The sequence below is a fragment of the Myotis brandtii genome, unplaced genomic scaffold (assembly GCF_000412655.1).
Source record: "Myotis brandtii unplaced genomic scaffold, ASM41265v1 scaffold288, whole genome shotgun sequence".
Lineage (NCBI taxonomy): Eukaryota > Metazoa > Chordata > Mammalia > Chiroptera > Vespertilionidae > Myotis > Myotis brandtii.
The window spans coordinates 232,477-249,597 of NW_005361006.1; the positions used below are offsets into that span (position 1 = coordinate 232,477).

The window sequence follows — 17,121 nt, forward strand, 5'->3', positions numbered from 1 at the left end:
TCCCTGCACATGCCTCAGAGTAGAAGGACCTCCCCTGTGCCATCTTGTCTTCCACTGCACGTGCCTTAGCAGAGGAATTTCCCTCTATCATTAGCTCTCCTGCCTAAAGTCCAGTTAAGTGGACAGGTAAGTCCCCTGGGGAGACTGGAAGCCTCCTTACACTGGGATGGGGGTGGGATATGTAGGGATGTTAAGCCCCTTGGCAGGAATTCAGCTATGGCCTGGGGTGTCTGAAGCTGTGAATTCCAGATTTAGTCTTAAGTATAACTTACAGACTCAATCAGGCCCAGCAAGTCCAGCTCCCTTCTCTTTGTTAACTCCTAGCTGGCCACACTAATATTTAGAAACTCTTTCAAGTAACAAATTCAAGGTCAAGAACCACTATCTCCTATTAGAAAGGAACCAGGATATTTTTAAATTGACCCCTATTTCAAAGACTTAAAACAAACAAACAAAAAAAAACAAACAAAAAAAACAAAAACAAAAACCTTGTCCAGCCAATGTGGCTCAGAGGTTGAGGGTCGACCTATTAAACCAGGAGGTCACAGGTCAATTCCTGGTCAGGGCATATGCCTTGATCTCCATTGTGGAGCATGTAAGAGGAAGCCAATAAATGATTCTCATCATTGATATTTCTGCCTCTCTCTCCTTGTCCTTTCCTCTCAGAAATCAATAAAAATATATTTTTTAAAAAAACCTGATGAACATTATAAATATTTATATCAAGATTAGGGTAGTCAGACCCAGAGACAGGTAGAATGAAATTCCCAAGGTGACAAAAATAAATGGTGGTAGAGATATGACTCAAACACTCCAGTGTAGTACCCTTTCCTGTTAATTCAGAGCTTCAAACAAATGAGAGAAAAAGATGTGATGAGGATCACAGAAAATCTCAACAGTTTTTATCATTGTTTCATTTGTGACTAAATCTTTCATGACCAGTAGACTGAGCCCAGAAGTAGAAGTTTCTACCTGATTTGGTTAACCCTACTGCATTCCCCATGTCAGTTCAGATGGCCTTTTAAGGTCTTCCATCATAATCTGGATGCAGTGTTCTGTAACTTGATGAAACTGGCTTCACCTCATTTTCTAACTCTGCTACTAACTAATCCTGAGGGTCTATCTCAACTTTTTTTTTTAAATCTCTGAGTCTCAGCTTTTCCACTTATATAAGGAGCAGGTTATATAGTAGGTAGTTAATGAGAACCCTTCCAGTGTAAGCATTCCATAATTTTTTATTATCTTTCAAGTAGGAAAATTTTCCATACACAGCAGCTTGTACTTTCTGTGAAAATCCCCAACTCTGATAAAAATTACTCTAAATATGTCAATGTGACAACATTTGAGAGGAATATCTTTTTGAATCAGTCACTCTGCATTGATTGATTGTTGATGTCATCAAAATAACCCTCAAGCTTAGCCCATATCATTCAAAATAGTGTGAAACTATTTTCCTTAAACAGCTGTTATCTCATCCCATAGTTAGGGCTGCTTTAAATTTTCAAAGAGCTACAGGATTTGAAAGAATCACCCTCGAAGTTGAGTTCACTCTGGATTTCAAAATCCACATGGCTATTTGATTAGTTGTTTCTCAACTGGAGATTTTGCTGCTCCATAAAATGTGTTTCTTTTCTTCCCACTTAAACTTCTTAAGAGGGCTTTTTATGTAGGATATTTAAAAATAAAATCTCATTAAATTTCTCTGCCAAGAAAAGAATGCTAGAGAATCATTGGTAAGCTGTAGGGAGAATGTTGAAAAGACTGCACAAATTTTAGGGAGATTATACTCTTTTAAAGAGGAAAAACATTAAAAATGGAGTTACTATTTTCAGGAGGAAAAATCAGTGGAAAATGATCCTTTGTTCCCATCTCTCTGTAACATTTGCAAAAGGTCTAATTCTCAGTATCAGTATATTTAGTTATTTTTGTGATGCTAATCACCTGGAAATTTTAAAGGTTTCCTGCGAATAAGATAATCAGAATGACCTCATTCCTGCACTAATGGAGGCAACCTGAACCTTACTTTCAAGTGGACTTGTTGAGCTGATCACATTGCTCTAAATTACAACAAAATGATACTTGGTGTTAACCTAGCTATTCCCTGGTAAAAAGTGAAATTGAAATTGCGTACCTTGATTTAAAGATGTCGGGTGGCATGAGTTCCAAAGTATGAGTTGGTCCATATAGGTTTACAACATATAATTTGATTGTTGGGTTCACTTGACCTGCCTTTGAGAAAATGAAAGTTGTAATGCAAATACATTAAGCATTTGACTATATGAGGAAAGAAAGCAAATGCATTTTGACTCTTTTATAATTTGTGTTAGAATGGGGGGGAAAGTTTAATTTCTCTGAAGTAGAAATGATTTTAAATTCAACAACTTGATTGCTTTCAATTGTTTTTGAAGATTGCTGCTTCTCAAACCATTTTAGTCAGACAATTAAAGGTGACAGAAAATCATGATGACTTTATTCATTAGCTAGTGCTACTGTGTTCTTTTCCTAGAATGACACCAGAGGGCTGGCTTTATAAAAACTAGTAGCTCAAGCAGCTAATTATGTTATAAGATATAACATGTAATGAGGAAAAGAGCTTGGCTAGTTAAAAAATAATAATAATAAAACAAGACAGAAAAAAATACCAATCCAGGTGCCACATGCTTAAAATTCCACAATACCTAATTCTATTCCATGCATTAACCATCCTTGACATTTATGAATGTTAGATGGGGTATAAGTGGTCCTTAGGATGTGGGCCATGAGCAGACTGCCCTCACTCAGTACCTGGCATGCAGAGTAGAAAGACAGTAGTAAGAATATGTCATTTAAGTTTCATAATAAAAATTTTATTAAATCATAACCAATTGTAAAGCAGTTACTATGTTTCTGGTCAATAATATCTGTTAAACATCACATGAATTATCTCATTAAATGTTCTTACTATAGAACTAAGATATAATTATAACATTTTCCAGATGAAAATGGAGACACTCAGCAAACTGTGCAGGGGGAAATGCCCAGTAAGTGAGGGAAGCAGTATTTAAGCCCAGGATGCTCTTAACGACTATTGTTTTGCTTTAGTTCATTCTTAGGCAATGGCCATCAATGTTTTCTAAATATCCTGTGACATTTTAAGGGGTGGATATGGGATCTTTCACCAACAAATCTCAAGCATGTTGAATGAATGAATGAAATGAAATTTATGTGAATAAATGATTAACAGAATCAGTTGACTACTGTGACTCAATTTATTTCAAGTTTGTAAAGAAAAGTGACTAGCACATCTGTGAGAGTGTTTCAAACACAGGCTGGTGCTTTAAGAGAAGAGCATATGAGCTATACAGAGGAGGATAGGGAATTTAAACTGAGTTGAATTCAAAGACCTGACAAAAATCTAAAGAGAACAATAAAACTGCTTTAAAGATGACAAAGAAATATTCATGCTCAAGGACTTGGCATCTACAAAATCCAGAGTTAAATCAGGACCAGAAACAATATACTACATTCTACCAATAGTTAGCAATAGCTCAAGAACTGTTCTGTTAGGTTCTTAATAATAATTAGCATGGAGGTAAGGGAAGAAAGGTGAATAAGTACAGTCAATAAGAGGATTTGTAGAACAGTGAAGACACCCTGCATGCCACCATGGGGAGGGATACATGTCATCATACATTTGTCTAAAGCTGCAGAATGTATAATGCCAAAACTGAACCATAAAACCATGGATGCAGCGTCATTATCATGTGTCAGTGATGCTTCATCAATGGTACCCAGTGCACAATTCTGGTGGGGGAGGTTGATGATGGGAGAGGCCATAAATGTGTGGGAGCAGAAGGTATATGGCAAGTACTTTCCATCTCCTCAATTTTGTTGACAACCTTAAACTGCTCTAAAAAAATAAAGTCTATAAAGAAAAATGACTAGCACGTCTGGGCGAGTGTTTCAAACACAGGTCAGAAGTTTAGAGGCAAAGAAACAAGTCAGAAAGGCTGTCACTACAGAAGCACCGTAACTATTAGGAAACATTCTGGAAATGGTTCCTTGAGTAAAGGGCTTCCTGGAAGATAAGCAGTGAGCCTGCCTCACACAGACAGCTCTGGCATCAGATTTTATAAAGTTTTCCATTGTTCTAAAGCCCTCCAGGGCCTGGGAATATTTGTCTCCAGCAATGTAGTGCTCGACCACACCTAGGAGCTCTCCTTCACATCACTTTTGCTTTTATTAAATTGCCATTTTCCACCCTGACAATATTGGCCTTATCCATATATTTTTAGTCTAACCAGTTCTCTAAGTTGTATGTTAAAACTTTGAGCTGGGACACAGTATTTAGTGGCACCATTCAAACTGTTGTTCTCTAACAAGAGTATCAATCAGCATTCTCTGAAACCTTAGAAGCACAAATTCATGCGCCCCACCCAGATCTATATTCAGAGCCAGAATCAGAATCTCGGGGTGTGGGCCTAAGAATCTATGTTCATCAAGATCCAAATTACTATAATCACTGTGCAAATATTTTGAAAAACTGATAGATAAATATCAATACATAAATATCAGTGTTTTATCAAAATTTGCATACTGATTATAGTTATGGCAGTTCATTGTTTATCAAAAGTTAAGCTGCTTTTGAATCACCCAGTGAGCCTCAAGGCCCACCTCCATCATTTCTAAGCCCTGATGGGAGATGACAAATTTGCATTTCTAAAAATTCCCCAAAGGAGGCTGACACTATTGGCAAAAGAACCACATTTTGAGAACTGGTTTAGCTTTATCTGTGAGTCAGAGAATTTGGGGTTCAAATGTTGCTGCATGTGGACTATAGACAGGATGTTAATGATCCTGAAGTATTATTTTATTTTATTTTATTATAAAAAAAATGAGACAATTCTCTGTCCTGGCAGGGGGGCTCAGTTGGTTGGAACTTCCTTCCACATACCTAAAGTTTCTGGGTACAATTCCTCGTAAGGGCACATACCTAGGTTTTGGGTTCAGTACCAGATTTGTGTGGGTATAGGAGGCAACCGATAGATGTTTCTCTCTATCTTCCTCTAAAGTCAATAAACATATCCTTGGCTGAGGATTAAAAAAAAATGAGAGAGAGAGAGAGAGAGAGAGAGAGAGAGAGAGAGAAACTCTCTGAACATAATCTGTCACAAGTCAGAAGTTTTGACCCAAAGTAGGTTTTCTTTCTGTAGATAAAAGTATCTCATAGTTTTGTTATGTGGACTGACAAAAACATGATTTATAAAAGTACCTAAAATAGTATATAGTAATGAATTAAAAATGATAGTTATTATTAAGACACTGACCTCTCTAGTTAGTGAAAAATTGTTTATATTTTTTCTTTCAATAAACTGATTTAAAAAAAGGGAAGTTGAATTAAATTTGACCTTTCTGTGAGCTCTTATCAATGTTACATAATCTTATGATGTACTTTGTCAAAGACATGTATGGTCATTACCACTTCTTAAGGCCACAGCACTGTAAGTTTTTACTTGCACAGAATCACAAGTATCCCAATTAGCTTCTACATGAAAACAAATTAACAGTTGCATACACATGTGGCCAATTTTAGATAAAAACCAAACATCAGGCTGTTTCCAAAATTCAGCTGTTCAGCATTTTATAATCTTAATTAGATTCTTATCTTTTCTCGGAGTTTTGAAATGAAGTGCACATTGCAAGTTCATCTGTACCTTTGAATATTTGAATTGTCTCAATAGTTTGGGAATTAGAGGAGCTCATCTATGCGCTTTTACAGTCACATTTGCCACAGAAACTGCAACTCCACAGACTCCTTCCTCTATGATTCTGAAATAAAGCCTCAATAATAATTAACCTTATTTTACTGGCAACTAAATTGCCATTAAACGAGATAATGTTTTAATTAAGAACATTAACCTGAGGTTACTGAGATAGAACTGTGCATCTCTTTTGTGCTGAATTGCTAATGAAGGATATTTTATGAGTCCTGAACCATGCTGAATTAAGTAAAATACAAATATATTTGTTTAGTGTAAGTATTTCATTAGTAAATCTGACTACATTGGGTATTTGATGCACTCATTTTGATCAAGTTTAATTTGAAACACAATTTAGTGTGAACCCTATGCATTACTTCAATGTCTAAAATACCATTTTTGAAAGTTTATTAAATAAGTAAGAGCAAATCAAAATGCATGTATTAGTGAAAAAAGCACACATTTTTTAAAAAACCAGAGTAGAAAATAATGAGACCTTGAAAATTCAAGTAATACACCCAACATAACAGTGAAAGTTAGTATGAGAACAAAGACCAAAACCCAGACCTAGTTTCTTTGAGTCCTATTGTCTTAAATACCTAGGCAGGAATTTCTACCGTCAACCCTCTGAGGACTTGGGATTCTTTCTCTCAGCTTTGGCCAATACCTGTTTTTCATTTTAATACTCCTACATGGTGGTCACTAACACAGACTCAGGACCTTCATCATGTATTACATCCATCATGTATTACATCCATCATGTCTTACATACAACATGCATTACATATAGAAATATATATGTTTGTATATGGCAGGTGTGAGGCTTTCTAAGAATGCTACTCATACAGCGTGGAACAAAAGTAGGTTTACAGTTGTTCGTATAGAAAATACTACAATAATCTATACATATAAAAAGCTAATATGCAAAGGGTCCCCTTGGGAGTTCGACCCTGAGACTGGGAGTTTGATCGCTCACTATGACTTGTGCTGACCACTAGGGGGCGGCGCAGAATGAAGGACGGCCCCAGCCTGTAGCCAGAAGGTCCTGATTGGCCCTGATCACTGGCCAGGCCTAGGGACCCTACCCATGCATGAATTTCATGCACTGGGTCTCTAGTTAATAAATAATAATACAAAAATAAACCGTGTTTCACAGACTCACAACTGTAAACCTACTCTTGCCCCACCCAGTGTAGATCTAAGTCACTAATAGTAAATGGAGCAAAGAGAGCTGCACATATATTTGTTATCTTGACCAGGAGACATTTTTATTCCTGGTACAACTTCTGTGATATGCTAACCTTTAGTAGTTTTATAGAGAGGGACAGAATCGATAAATGTGAGTTATTTCCCTGTTCTTAAAATAACTGTGACTTTCATACAAGGACTTGGCCTTTTAGAAGCAAAGTTTGTTTATTTGTAAAAAGAAGAGGCAATTGTGAGGAGGACCAAAGAGGAAAACAATGAAAAGTCTCTCTGAAAACATAAAGCATGTTATTAGCACACATGAGTCATACAATTAATGAGCAAACATTACTATTATTTTATGCTTAGCTTAACTATTAAGAAATATTTAAAAACTAATTAAATAAAAACTTACTAAATAAGTGTCTAGGTTTGTCAATCAGGATCTGTTGAATTACTGCTGACATATTTAAATTTCCTCAGGTTTTATTTGTTCATTTGTTTGCATCAGTCTTATTAAAATTATGAGGCCTGGGGATGTCCAAGTTCAAGCACCAAAGTCTATAACTAAGAAGGAAACTTGAAGATGCAGCTACTGCTATGGCTCTTATCTGTGAACCCTAAAATCCCCACCGTTTGGGGGAAATGAATTATAAAAAGTTGTCCCTTCCCAGGGCTGATTTTATACTTTGTTCAGTGCACAATCTGGACAGTTCTGTGCGAAGATCTTATTTATTGACATAAGCATTACACAATGTGCCACCATTTCTTCAATTTGTGTCAGAATTACCAGATGACCTTTCATTACAATAAGTAAATCAAATGGTGTGAGAATTAACAATGTATTGAGAAGTCTTTTCTGTTTTTCTCTGGAAAAAAAGCAAGTGCAATATGCTGGGCAGGCACAAACTGTCAACCATAAAACAGGGCTAAATCTGTAATTGGAGAAATTGTGAGTACTTTTCTTGGAGTAGAATAAAAATCTCTGTGAATATATTTATTTTGTTGTTAGGTCAAATTGCTATTTTCTCCTGAAGAATACTGAGTGTGTGGGACTTCCAGTATATGTCCAGAGGAGACCCTAAAAATAATATTTCAAAATCCTGGGATCTAACTCCTCTCCCCCCTGCTATCCCTCTTACGCGTCAGTTATTTAACGCCACACCCTGTGGAAGGAAGACAGGGTGGAGAAAAACAGTACAGAACCTCATTGAGGAAACTCTCTGTTTATTCCTGACTCTCCATAAAGCCTCCCCCCCGACCCCCACCACCTTGGAAACTTGAGTCTGGCAGATGATAGCAAAATAAGGACAGTCACCCCAACACTGACCATACTTTCATCGCAGGTGTAAAATAATGTGTGATAGGTAATTTGTCCAGCACTCTGCCCAGTTAATGTAATGTGCAAATTGAAAAATACAAAATCTATCATGCTAGGAAATACAAAATACAACTCACTAAAGGAATGGCTTTAAAAAATGGCCTCTAAATGAAATTAGCAGCCATGTCTTAATCTAATTAAGGGCTAAAATGTGTAAAGTGGAATTTTAAAAGTTTGCTATGAGGTATCTTTACATGATTGATGCATAGAGGGCATCACTTATGAGCCTTTCCCTTTCTTACATAACATGGGGAAAGTAAACTTTAAAAAAAGAGACCTTAAGTAATTAAACATGATATATACTGGAAAACCAGAACACTCCAGGTGTTTTTGCAACCTCCTCGAGAAGCCTCACCTAACATTTGGAAATAGTTTCGCCATCTGCACAGGATTTCCGTATTTGCCTCACTCAATAAAACAATTTTATCCTCGCTACGCCTGGCCATGGCTCTACCCCAGCATTTTATAAAGTATGTTCCAGAGTTTGCTCTGCCAAAACAGTACTGAAGTTAATGCTAATAAATCCTTTATGCTTAGTCTATTCTTTATTGGTGATTCTTTATGCTTCTGCAGATTCTTTATGCTTAGTCTACTTTTTATAGGAGATTTATAATACGCATTAACATATAGTACATTAAGTGCTCTAAGAAATCATCTTGAGAGAAGCTAGATTTTTTTCAACTAAGAATTTCCAATGTAGTTGATGATGGCACTTTTTCCTCCTTTATAACAGCTATTGACCACTCACAGAATATACCTTGCAGAAAGACCCCTTATATCTTCTCAAGTGGGAAGATGAGGGAAAACAAGAATGAGAGCATCAAAGGGAAAGAAATGCAACAAGGTCAAAGTCCCCACATCCCCACATCTTGATCTCCTCCTACCCAAGCAGTGTGGACAGACTACTGAAAACTCTTAAAATGATGCTTCTTTTTTTCTCCAAAGACAACTTGTTCGTCAACCATGAATACTATCAGTGAAGTCACTGGTGCAGAGCGAGGGGAAACAAACTAGCGCAGCCACGTTACTTACCTTAGGATACGGATACTGCCTTCCTTTGGGATACAACGCTCCGGTAAACCGAGGAATGACCATGTTAGGCACCAGTGAATCATTTATCATCAGGAAGGCAAGCCTTTCTCCATCTGGTGACCACCAGTGGGCGATGTGAGAATGCAGAAGTTCTTCTAGAATAAATGAGTGTTATTTGAAACCAACTGTAGAGATGTGGGCTCAGTAACCCACAAACATCTGTCCTTGAAATCTCCATTGCACGTGTACATTTTCTATCCTTGTGTTGGACTTTATCAACTTCATAACGCATTCTCTATTTCTGAGTTAGCCCTTTGATCCCACGAAAAGCAGATGCAAAGAAAGGAAGGCAGGAAGCAATAAGGTCAGGATGTCGTGGGTTGCCAGCAATGTGAACGAAGACAATGAAAGGACTATCAGAGTGAAAAGAATGAGGACGTTTTCAAAGACTAAAATATGGCCTAAAACCACATTCATGTCACCGTTCAGTCATATATGCATGTGGTCATATTTCCATCTTCTCATCATTAAACAAATTGAATAACTACTAGATTCATTAAACTATTGAAGGCATAAGGAAATAGAATAAGAAATACACTGGCCCTGGCCAGTGTCACTCAGTTGGCTGGGCATCATCCTGTGCCCCAAAAGGTTGCCAGTTTGATTCCAGTCAGGGCACATGCCTGGTTTGCAGGCTCTATCCCTGATAGGGGCTGTGCAGAGGTCAGCTAATCAATGTTTTGTTCTCACATTGATGTGTCTCTCTCTCCCTCTTCCTTCTTCTCCCTCTAAAAATCAATAGTATATGTATATTCATATAATATGAATAAGAAATATACTGGATATCTTTTGTGTGACTCCAGATTCACTATCTTCTTTTCTATATCTGCTTTCTGGCCCAGAAAATTAAGCTGTATGAAGCACATCAATGGGATTCCCATGCCCTCTAGAATACGGCCATTAGGGTTCTTGAGCAAGAGCTCAGAGGAGCAGAAAGGCAGAGTATTTACTCCTTTAGCTCTGTCTGGATATGTCACCTTAGGCTTGCTGTATGTTTTAAATGACCTCACTCCTCTTGTCAGTGCAGCCACCTCTCCACAGTTTTCTGCTTTTGTACTTGGTAATGGCTCATCTCTATAGTCATAGGCTGCTGCTAGTTAAATTGTGGCTCCGTCCTTTATATCCCCCTACACTTTCACTTTGTAAACGGTCTCTTTGTACATAAATCCTCTTCAAATTATTGAAAGTGCCACCTCTTTCCTCTTGGGACCCTGACTGATGCAGTAATTAATAGCAGCAGTAGACTCAGGAAAGAGATCTTCAAAATTAGATTTTGAGATTAGGTTGGAGATATATCCACCTCTATAACTATATGTATATCTTTGATTTAATAATACCATTTCCAGGGAGAATTGTAGCATAGATAATCCATAGTATGGAACGGAAACATGAGTAATCAATTGTCACTGGTAATGATGTGGAGTGAAGTGCAAATAGAGAGGAAAGGCATTGAGAGGACAAAAGGTTGTGACTTAGTTGCTACAGCAGTGGCAATGGTAAAGGTTGTAAAGTTTCCCTGGTTCTGATGACATCTGAGAGTCTTTACATAGAAAAAAACAAAAACTAAATCCATGACTGCAAAATTAGGAATACACAAAAGGTCACTCTGGCATATTTGAAGGAGCCCCTTTCTTTTGTAGTTGCAGGGCAGATATGGCTGAGGTCCAAGAGATCATATTAATGTTGCCGGTGAAAATGGATTCTTTTGTAATGTCTTGAGAAAAGAATTTCAAAGAGTATATGCATGGAGGACGTTTACCAGTAAATGTAGTGGTAAGATTTATTGGAATGAAGGGGAAATGCTGGGGATGGAGAGGGTATGAAGGCTCTAGCAGCAGATGCCTCAGGTTCCTGATAATTCTCCATATATTTTCGTGGTTCTCAGTAAGTAGCAAGCTGTCATTCAAAACCAAAACCATCCAACCTAGCTCCTGATTTTCCCAGGGTATGAGTTGGGTCCCTCCCCCTAACCAATCTCTTTCCTAGACCTTTTTGGGTTCTGTGCCCTCATCCAAACCAATCCCTTTCTCAGGCTAGGCTTCACCCCTTCTTGTTGCCATTTTGGCATCTACTGGCATGCCTCAAAGTAGAAGTACCCCCTTCTGCATCATCTTGTGTACTACTGGACAAGTGCTCAGCTAAAAAATTTCCTCTTCTACCACCTCCCATAATCCTGGTTCCCTGCCAGTTGGTACTGGGAAGATTGCACCCTGAGGAGACTCTTCCTGCCTGCTTCAAGGATTAAATGCCTTCCTTGGAGAATACAGTGATCCCTTAGAGTGTGTAAATGAGTCTGTGAATGCTACAGCTTCCTGGTAAATCAAGTTTAATGGAGTGCTGTAATTTCCTAGTGAAGCAAGCCCAATATCTGATTCAACTTCCAAGTTTATCAAGTTTAATATCTAGTTCTACTTGCTCCCTTTATTAATACTAACTACCTACCTATGCCAACAGTAAGGGTTAAAAAATGCAACTCAAATCAGGGGCTCAAATGCACTTGTGTTTTATTTTATTTTATTTTTTTAATATATTTTATTGATTTTTTACAGAGAGGAAGGGAGAGGGATAGAGAGTTAGAAACACCGATGAGAGAGAAACATCGATCAGCTGCTTCCTGCATACTCTCTATTGGGGATGTGCCCTCAACCAAGGTACATGCCCTTGACCGGAATCGAACCTGGGACCCTTGGGTCTGCAGGCCGACGCTCTACCTACTGAGCCAAACCGGTTAGGGCTGCACTTGTGTTTTAAAGTTAAGATAGAGATAATGGTAGAGAAGTGCTGGGCCCCTGGCACATAGGATAAGAATTTTTGTATAAACATGTGCAGTATACTTGTGCTTTAGGAACCAGTCTCAGAAAGAACAGATTTCATAGTGGAATGCTGCTATATGTATCTAATTTTATGGCTGAAGATTTTGAACCTCAAATTCCCACAAGTCTATTAACAGAGGAAACCTCTATCTATAAAGGCATAAAGGTGCAGTGGAAGAGGAATCCCTGTAAAGTTTAAGCATCTGCATCCTTAGGGAATAGTTGGAGATCTAGTAGCCTGGGGTATATTGGTCTATCTCTTCTATGGTGAGAGAAAATTGGTTGAAATTGTACAAAAGTAAAGAGGGACTGGACTCTGGATTTTGAAGAAAATATCTTCACATGTGCTGCCTTGTTCTATTTCCCAGGTAAACTGTAAAGGTGCCAGTTCTGAGTAGGACTTGAGCAAGTGAGAGCTATGCAGCAGATCAAGGCCATGGCACAACCTTCCCTACCATCTTTACCTTGTGGCCCAGCAGGCACAATGGCAATGCAAGTATCCATGGCGAATGGAGATGCTGTGGAGCTTCTGACACTCGCCAGACGATGATCAAAGCACAGGCGATACAAGCTTCACAGAAAGGCCCTTTCTCCTGTGCTGATAAATAGTCTTTATTTCTAAAGCGGCTCTTTACTTGGCGCTGGCAGAAGCAATTAGCCTGACCATGGGATAGCGAGTGACTATGCAACCCAAATGCCCATCATGAACTGACTGTTATCTGATTCACTGACCATAAAACTAAACACACACAGCAACATTCCACTACGAAAAAAAAAAAAAAAAGCAGTCTACTGGTATATGGGATTGGTCCAGAACACATAAGTCAACTGCTCATGGTATTGCACCCACTGCTTTTTCCTCCTACGTTATCTCACATCTATGCCTCAAGATGTATTTCTAATACAAGTTGGCAGAAGAGTAATAAATGCAGGTCTGGTTAATAGGCAGGTTTGCACAATGCACTTGAACACGCTGGAATTGGGTAGGCCCTGGACTGCAATCTGATTCAGGAATGGCATTACAACACTATAGTAACATAAATCCTCTGAGCTGGCAGACTTTTGCAAAGATCTTTAGTTTTCCACTCCGTGTGGAGGGAGACTTGGCTTGAAACATGGATCCCTGACTCATGTACAATAACTAATAAATGGCCACCAGACAAGAAGAGTAACATTAGAAAATTAGTGAAAAGAAAGTTTAGGGGGAAAATGAGTGCACATATTTTTGTTTAAATATGTTTTTATTGATTTCAGAGAGGAAGGGAGCAGGAGAGAGAGACAGAAACATCAATGATGGGAGACAATCACTGATTGGTTGCCTCTTGCACGCCCCCTACTGGGGATCGAGCCGGCAACCCAGGCATGTGCCCTTGACCAGAATCAAACCTGGGACCCTTCAGTCCTCAGGCCAACACTTTATCCACTGAGCCAAACCAGCTGGGGCAATAAGTGCACAGATTTATCAGAAGGGGTAACAATGTAAAAATGTGAAGACATTCCGTTTAATATTCACCAGAGCACACTCGCAGCAGGGCTGCTCTCAATAACCCAATGGGCAAGGTGAACGTCAGTTTGCCTCTGGCTCCCACCATTATCTGCCAATAACAGTGGTTGTCACTAAACTGTTGATATGGCATTATTTCCCAGCAGTTCCTGTTGGCAGGTGGCTTACATGGGGGCCATTCCATCAAGAAGGGTAGTGTTTTGTTATTATAGACACAGATACATATTCTAGGTGCGGATATGCCTTTGTTGCCTGCAGTTCTATCAGCACTACTCTCCGTGGACTTACAGAATAACATTCATTACTATGTCACTTCCAAACAAGCAATATTTTATAGCAAAAAAGAAGGGCAATGGGCTCAGACCCATGGGATTCACTGTTCTCATCATGTTCGCCATTGGCTGTATGTACCTGGCTTATAGAGGAGTGACATAGCATGCGCCATCTGGGTCTTGGCACTATTTATTTGACAATGACCTTGTAGTTGGGATGTCATCCTGCAACATGCAATTGTCCCTCCTGCACAGCCAGGAAAGCACAGATCTAGGAACTCAGGGGTGGAAGTGCAGTGTTCCCTTTCACTATCAATTAATAACCCTCTGGACACATTTTGGATTTTGTCCTCATGATAATGAGCTTGGTGGGTTTAGAAGTCTTAATGCCTAAAGGAGAATTCTCTCCTACAGAGAACATAGTGGTAATTATGTTCCTCTGAATTGGAAGCTAAAATTTCCTTCTGACCATTTTGGGCTCAATATGACTGAGAAAAATAAACTGACAGAAAACATAGTCACTGAGTTGAGTCTGATGATTAATCTCATCTGCCAGGAAGAAATGTGTCTTTACTCTACAAGGAGGGCAAGGAAGACTATATTTGGAACTCAGCAGATTCACGAATGTGCCTTTGTTCAATTCCACCTCACTTTCCAATTTCACATTTCTACATTCCAATTTCCATTTCAAACTGGTATTGTAGCATCTTCATTAAGAAAAAGAAGCAAAGGAATATGATTTGGTAGGACTAAAGTGTGGGTTTGATCCACCAGGTAAATAACCTGCCTAATCAAAATGTTGGCAGAAGGTAAAGAAAAAAACAAATAAGAAGTTAATGAAGGGACACATAATTAGCAATTAAGGCCACATGATAAGCTTAGTTCTTTTCTTAATTGGAGCATTTCCCCAAGAATCTTATATAAAAAGCAAAAGTGTTAGCTGCAGTTATAAATTTCAGGTGTATATACCTGGACTAACACTGCTATTACCTTATGCTCCTCTTTTGGGGACAGAAAGTTTTTATCTGAATAATAAGAATACTCCCAGAGTTTCTGACTTTGGTTGGGTATGGCCAACAGACAAGTCAAATGACAGAAGAAAGTTAGTGCATGGTATTTACTACATATTTGGTTCCTACCCATTGAAATCATGTGGTGGGCCTGGCTGTATCTCTCAACCAAAATTCACCGCTTTTATTATTGTGAAAACCACAGGCTTCAGGTAATAGCTGCCTCCCCTTCTCATTTCAGGTGTCAATGGCTAAACCATTGTTAGCCACAGGATGCTTGCATATCCCTTGTCTTTAGTAAGTGCCCTCTTCATATATACAGCTTTGAACACTATTTTTTAAAATATGTTTTTAATTTATTTCAGTGAGAGGAAAGGAGAGGGGGAGAGAGATAGAAAAATTAACTCAGGATCGAGCCACAACTTGGACATGTGCCCTAGCGGGAATTGAACCATGACCTCCTGGTTCATGGTTCAATGCTCAACCACTGAACCATACTGGCCAGGCATCAACACTATTTTGAATGTGATGTCTATTTTTTCCAGTTTTGATCTTCACCCAGATTCACACAAGCAACTTATAGTGCAGATAAGGAAACATGAGGCATCCACATGAAAAGAAAATGCTAAATGCCAATTGAGTGTAAACTCTAAGTCTTATGAGACTTGAAGGTGCAAAAAGATCATGTTATCTGAAATCCACACTTAGGGTTTCTAAGAAGCAAAGCAAGTTCCATCCGGGGTGCTATAGTATGTGCACAAGTGCTTCTCAGGAATTAGAATGGCCCAGATTTGAGTGCAATATCCATTTGAAACTTTATATTATCTACTCTCATTTATTTGGAGTGATCTATGACTAAAGTCGTTCCTCACAACAATGTTAAAAAAGCAGGAGAGTACAAATAGATATTTATTTGGCTTCCTTCAAGTACAAAAACAAAGTTAACTGAAATAAAGAGATGAATAATAGCATATTTAATATGAATTTTTCTAAGAGTCCTCTTGGATAAGGAACACTTTTTTTAATCCCAACAAATAGGGACATTACTCATGGATTTAAATTTCCTGTGTTGATTATATTAGATTATTTGTAATCAAAGTATTTTTAAAAATTGCATTCTTTTCCATTTCAATGTAGGCTGGACTCTTCATTGTCTTTATTACACTGATTTAGAAAATCTCACTGCAGAACAGATGGAATTTTCAATACATGTTGCTTTATATCACAGACAATTAAAAACATAGCCTCCATACAAAGAAAACTAATATATAACCACTGAGTTCTGAAAGGTAAGTTGATTGTATCCATTTGTTGTTTATCAACTTAGACAGATAGGGTCTTCTGAGTATCCTATTGCTAGCTAATTCTGTGAGTCTGCAGTTGATTTTTTTTCTTTTAATTTTCAGTATCTCACTGTCGACTTTCTCAAAAGAATTATCTATATTCATAACTTTCTCACTTCCCATTTACACCTCCATCCACTGCAATCTTGCTTCTGGTGCACCCAATTGAATGATTATGTTCTTGTCAAGTTCTGGTAGCAAATCCAACAGTGACTTTGGTGTCCTTAGCTTGTTTGCCCCCAGACTCAGCAATATCCATTATCCTATCGTCTTCTGGCTTCCATAGCTGCGTCTCTAATGTTTTTTGTTTATCTGTTACAGTTCAGTTTTACTGGAATTTAGTAAGTGCTCAATAAATGTTTGTTGAATCAGTGAAAAAATAAATGTAATTTTCTGTGTCCAAGAGAAGGCAATAAAAATAGGCACTTTGTATTTTTCTCATCAAACAATAAAAAAGTTGCAATCACATTTTGTTGATAAAAATATTGTTTGTCCTATAATTTCTTTCTCTCAGTTGTTTATTCTTGTCATTCTTAAAGCGCAATGCAAAGATATTCCCCTATTCCATCAGACTTAATTATGTTTATACTTCTAGTCAGTATGCTGATGTGTAGTTCTACTTATACTTCTATTTACCATGCTCCAAGAAAATAGTTTACAATTTTTCACTCCAATAATTTGGAAGTACCCAAATCGGTACTACTCATTGTGTTGCTCTCAGATGCTTGACAGATAAACGTGCTCAATAACTGTTGGGCTGAATTTCAAAGATGAATTTCTTTA

At 38.1% G+C, this 17,121-nt stretch overlaps 1 protein-coding gene across 1 annotated transcript in view; it reads right to left on the bottom strand.

The window, feature by feature from the left end:
* The window catches only part of DPP10 (dipeptidyl-peptidase 10 (non-functional)), a 321,640-nt gene that overhangs the window by 82,378 nt on the left and 222,141 nt on the right, over positions 1-17,121 (bottom strand). Inside the window, exons 6-7 of the mRNA XM_005869090.2 lie at positions 9,337-9,491; positions 2,132-2,229 (exon numbers count right to left, since the gene is read on the bottom strand). Coding sequence (XP_005869152.1) covers positions 2,132-2,229; positions 9,337-9,491 — 253 coding nt within the window. The remainder of the gene's footprint in view (positions 1-2,131; positions 2,230-9,336; positions 9,492-17,121) is intronic.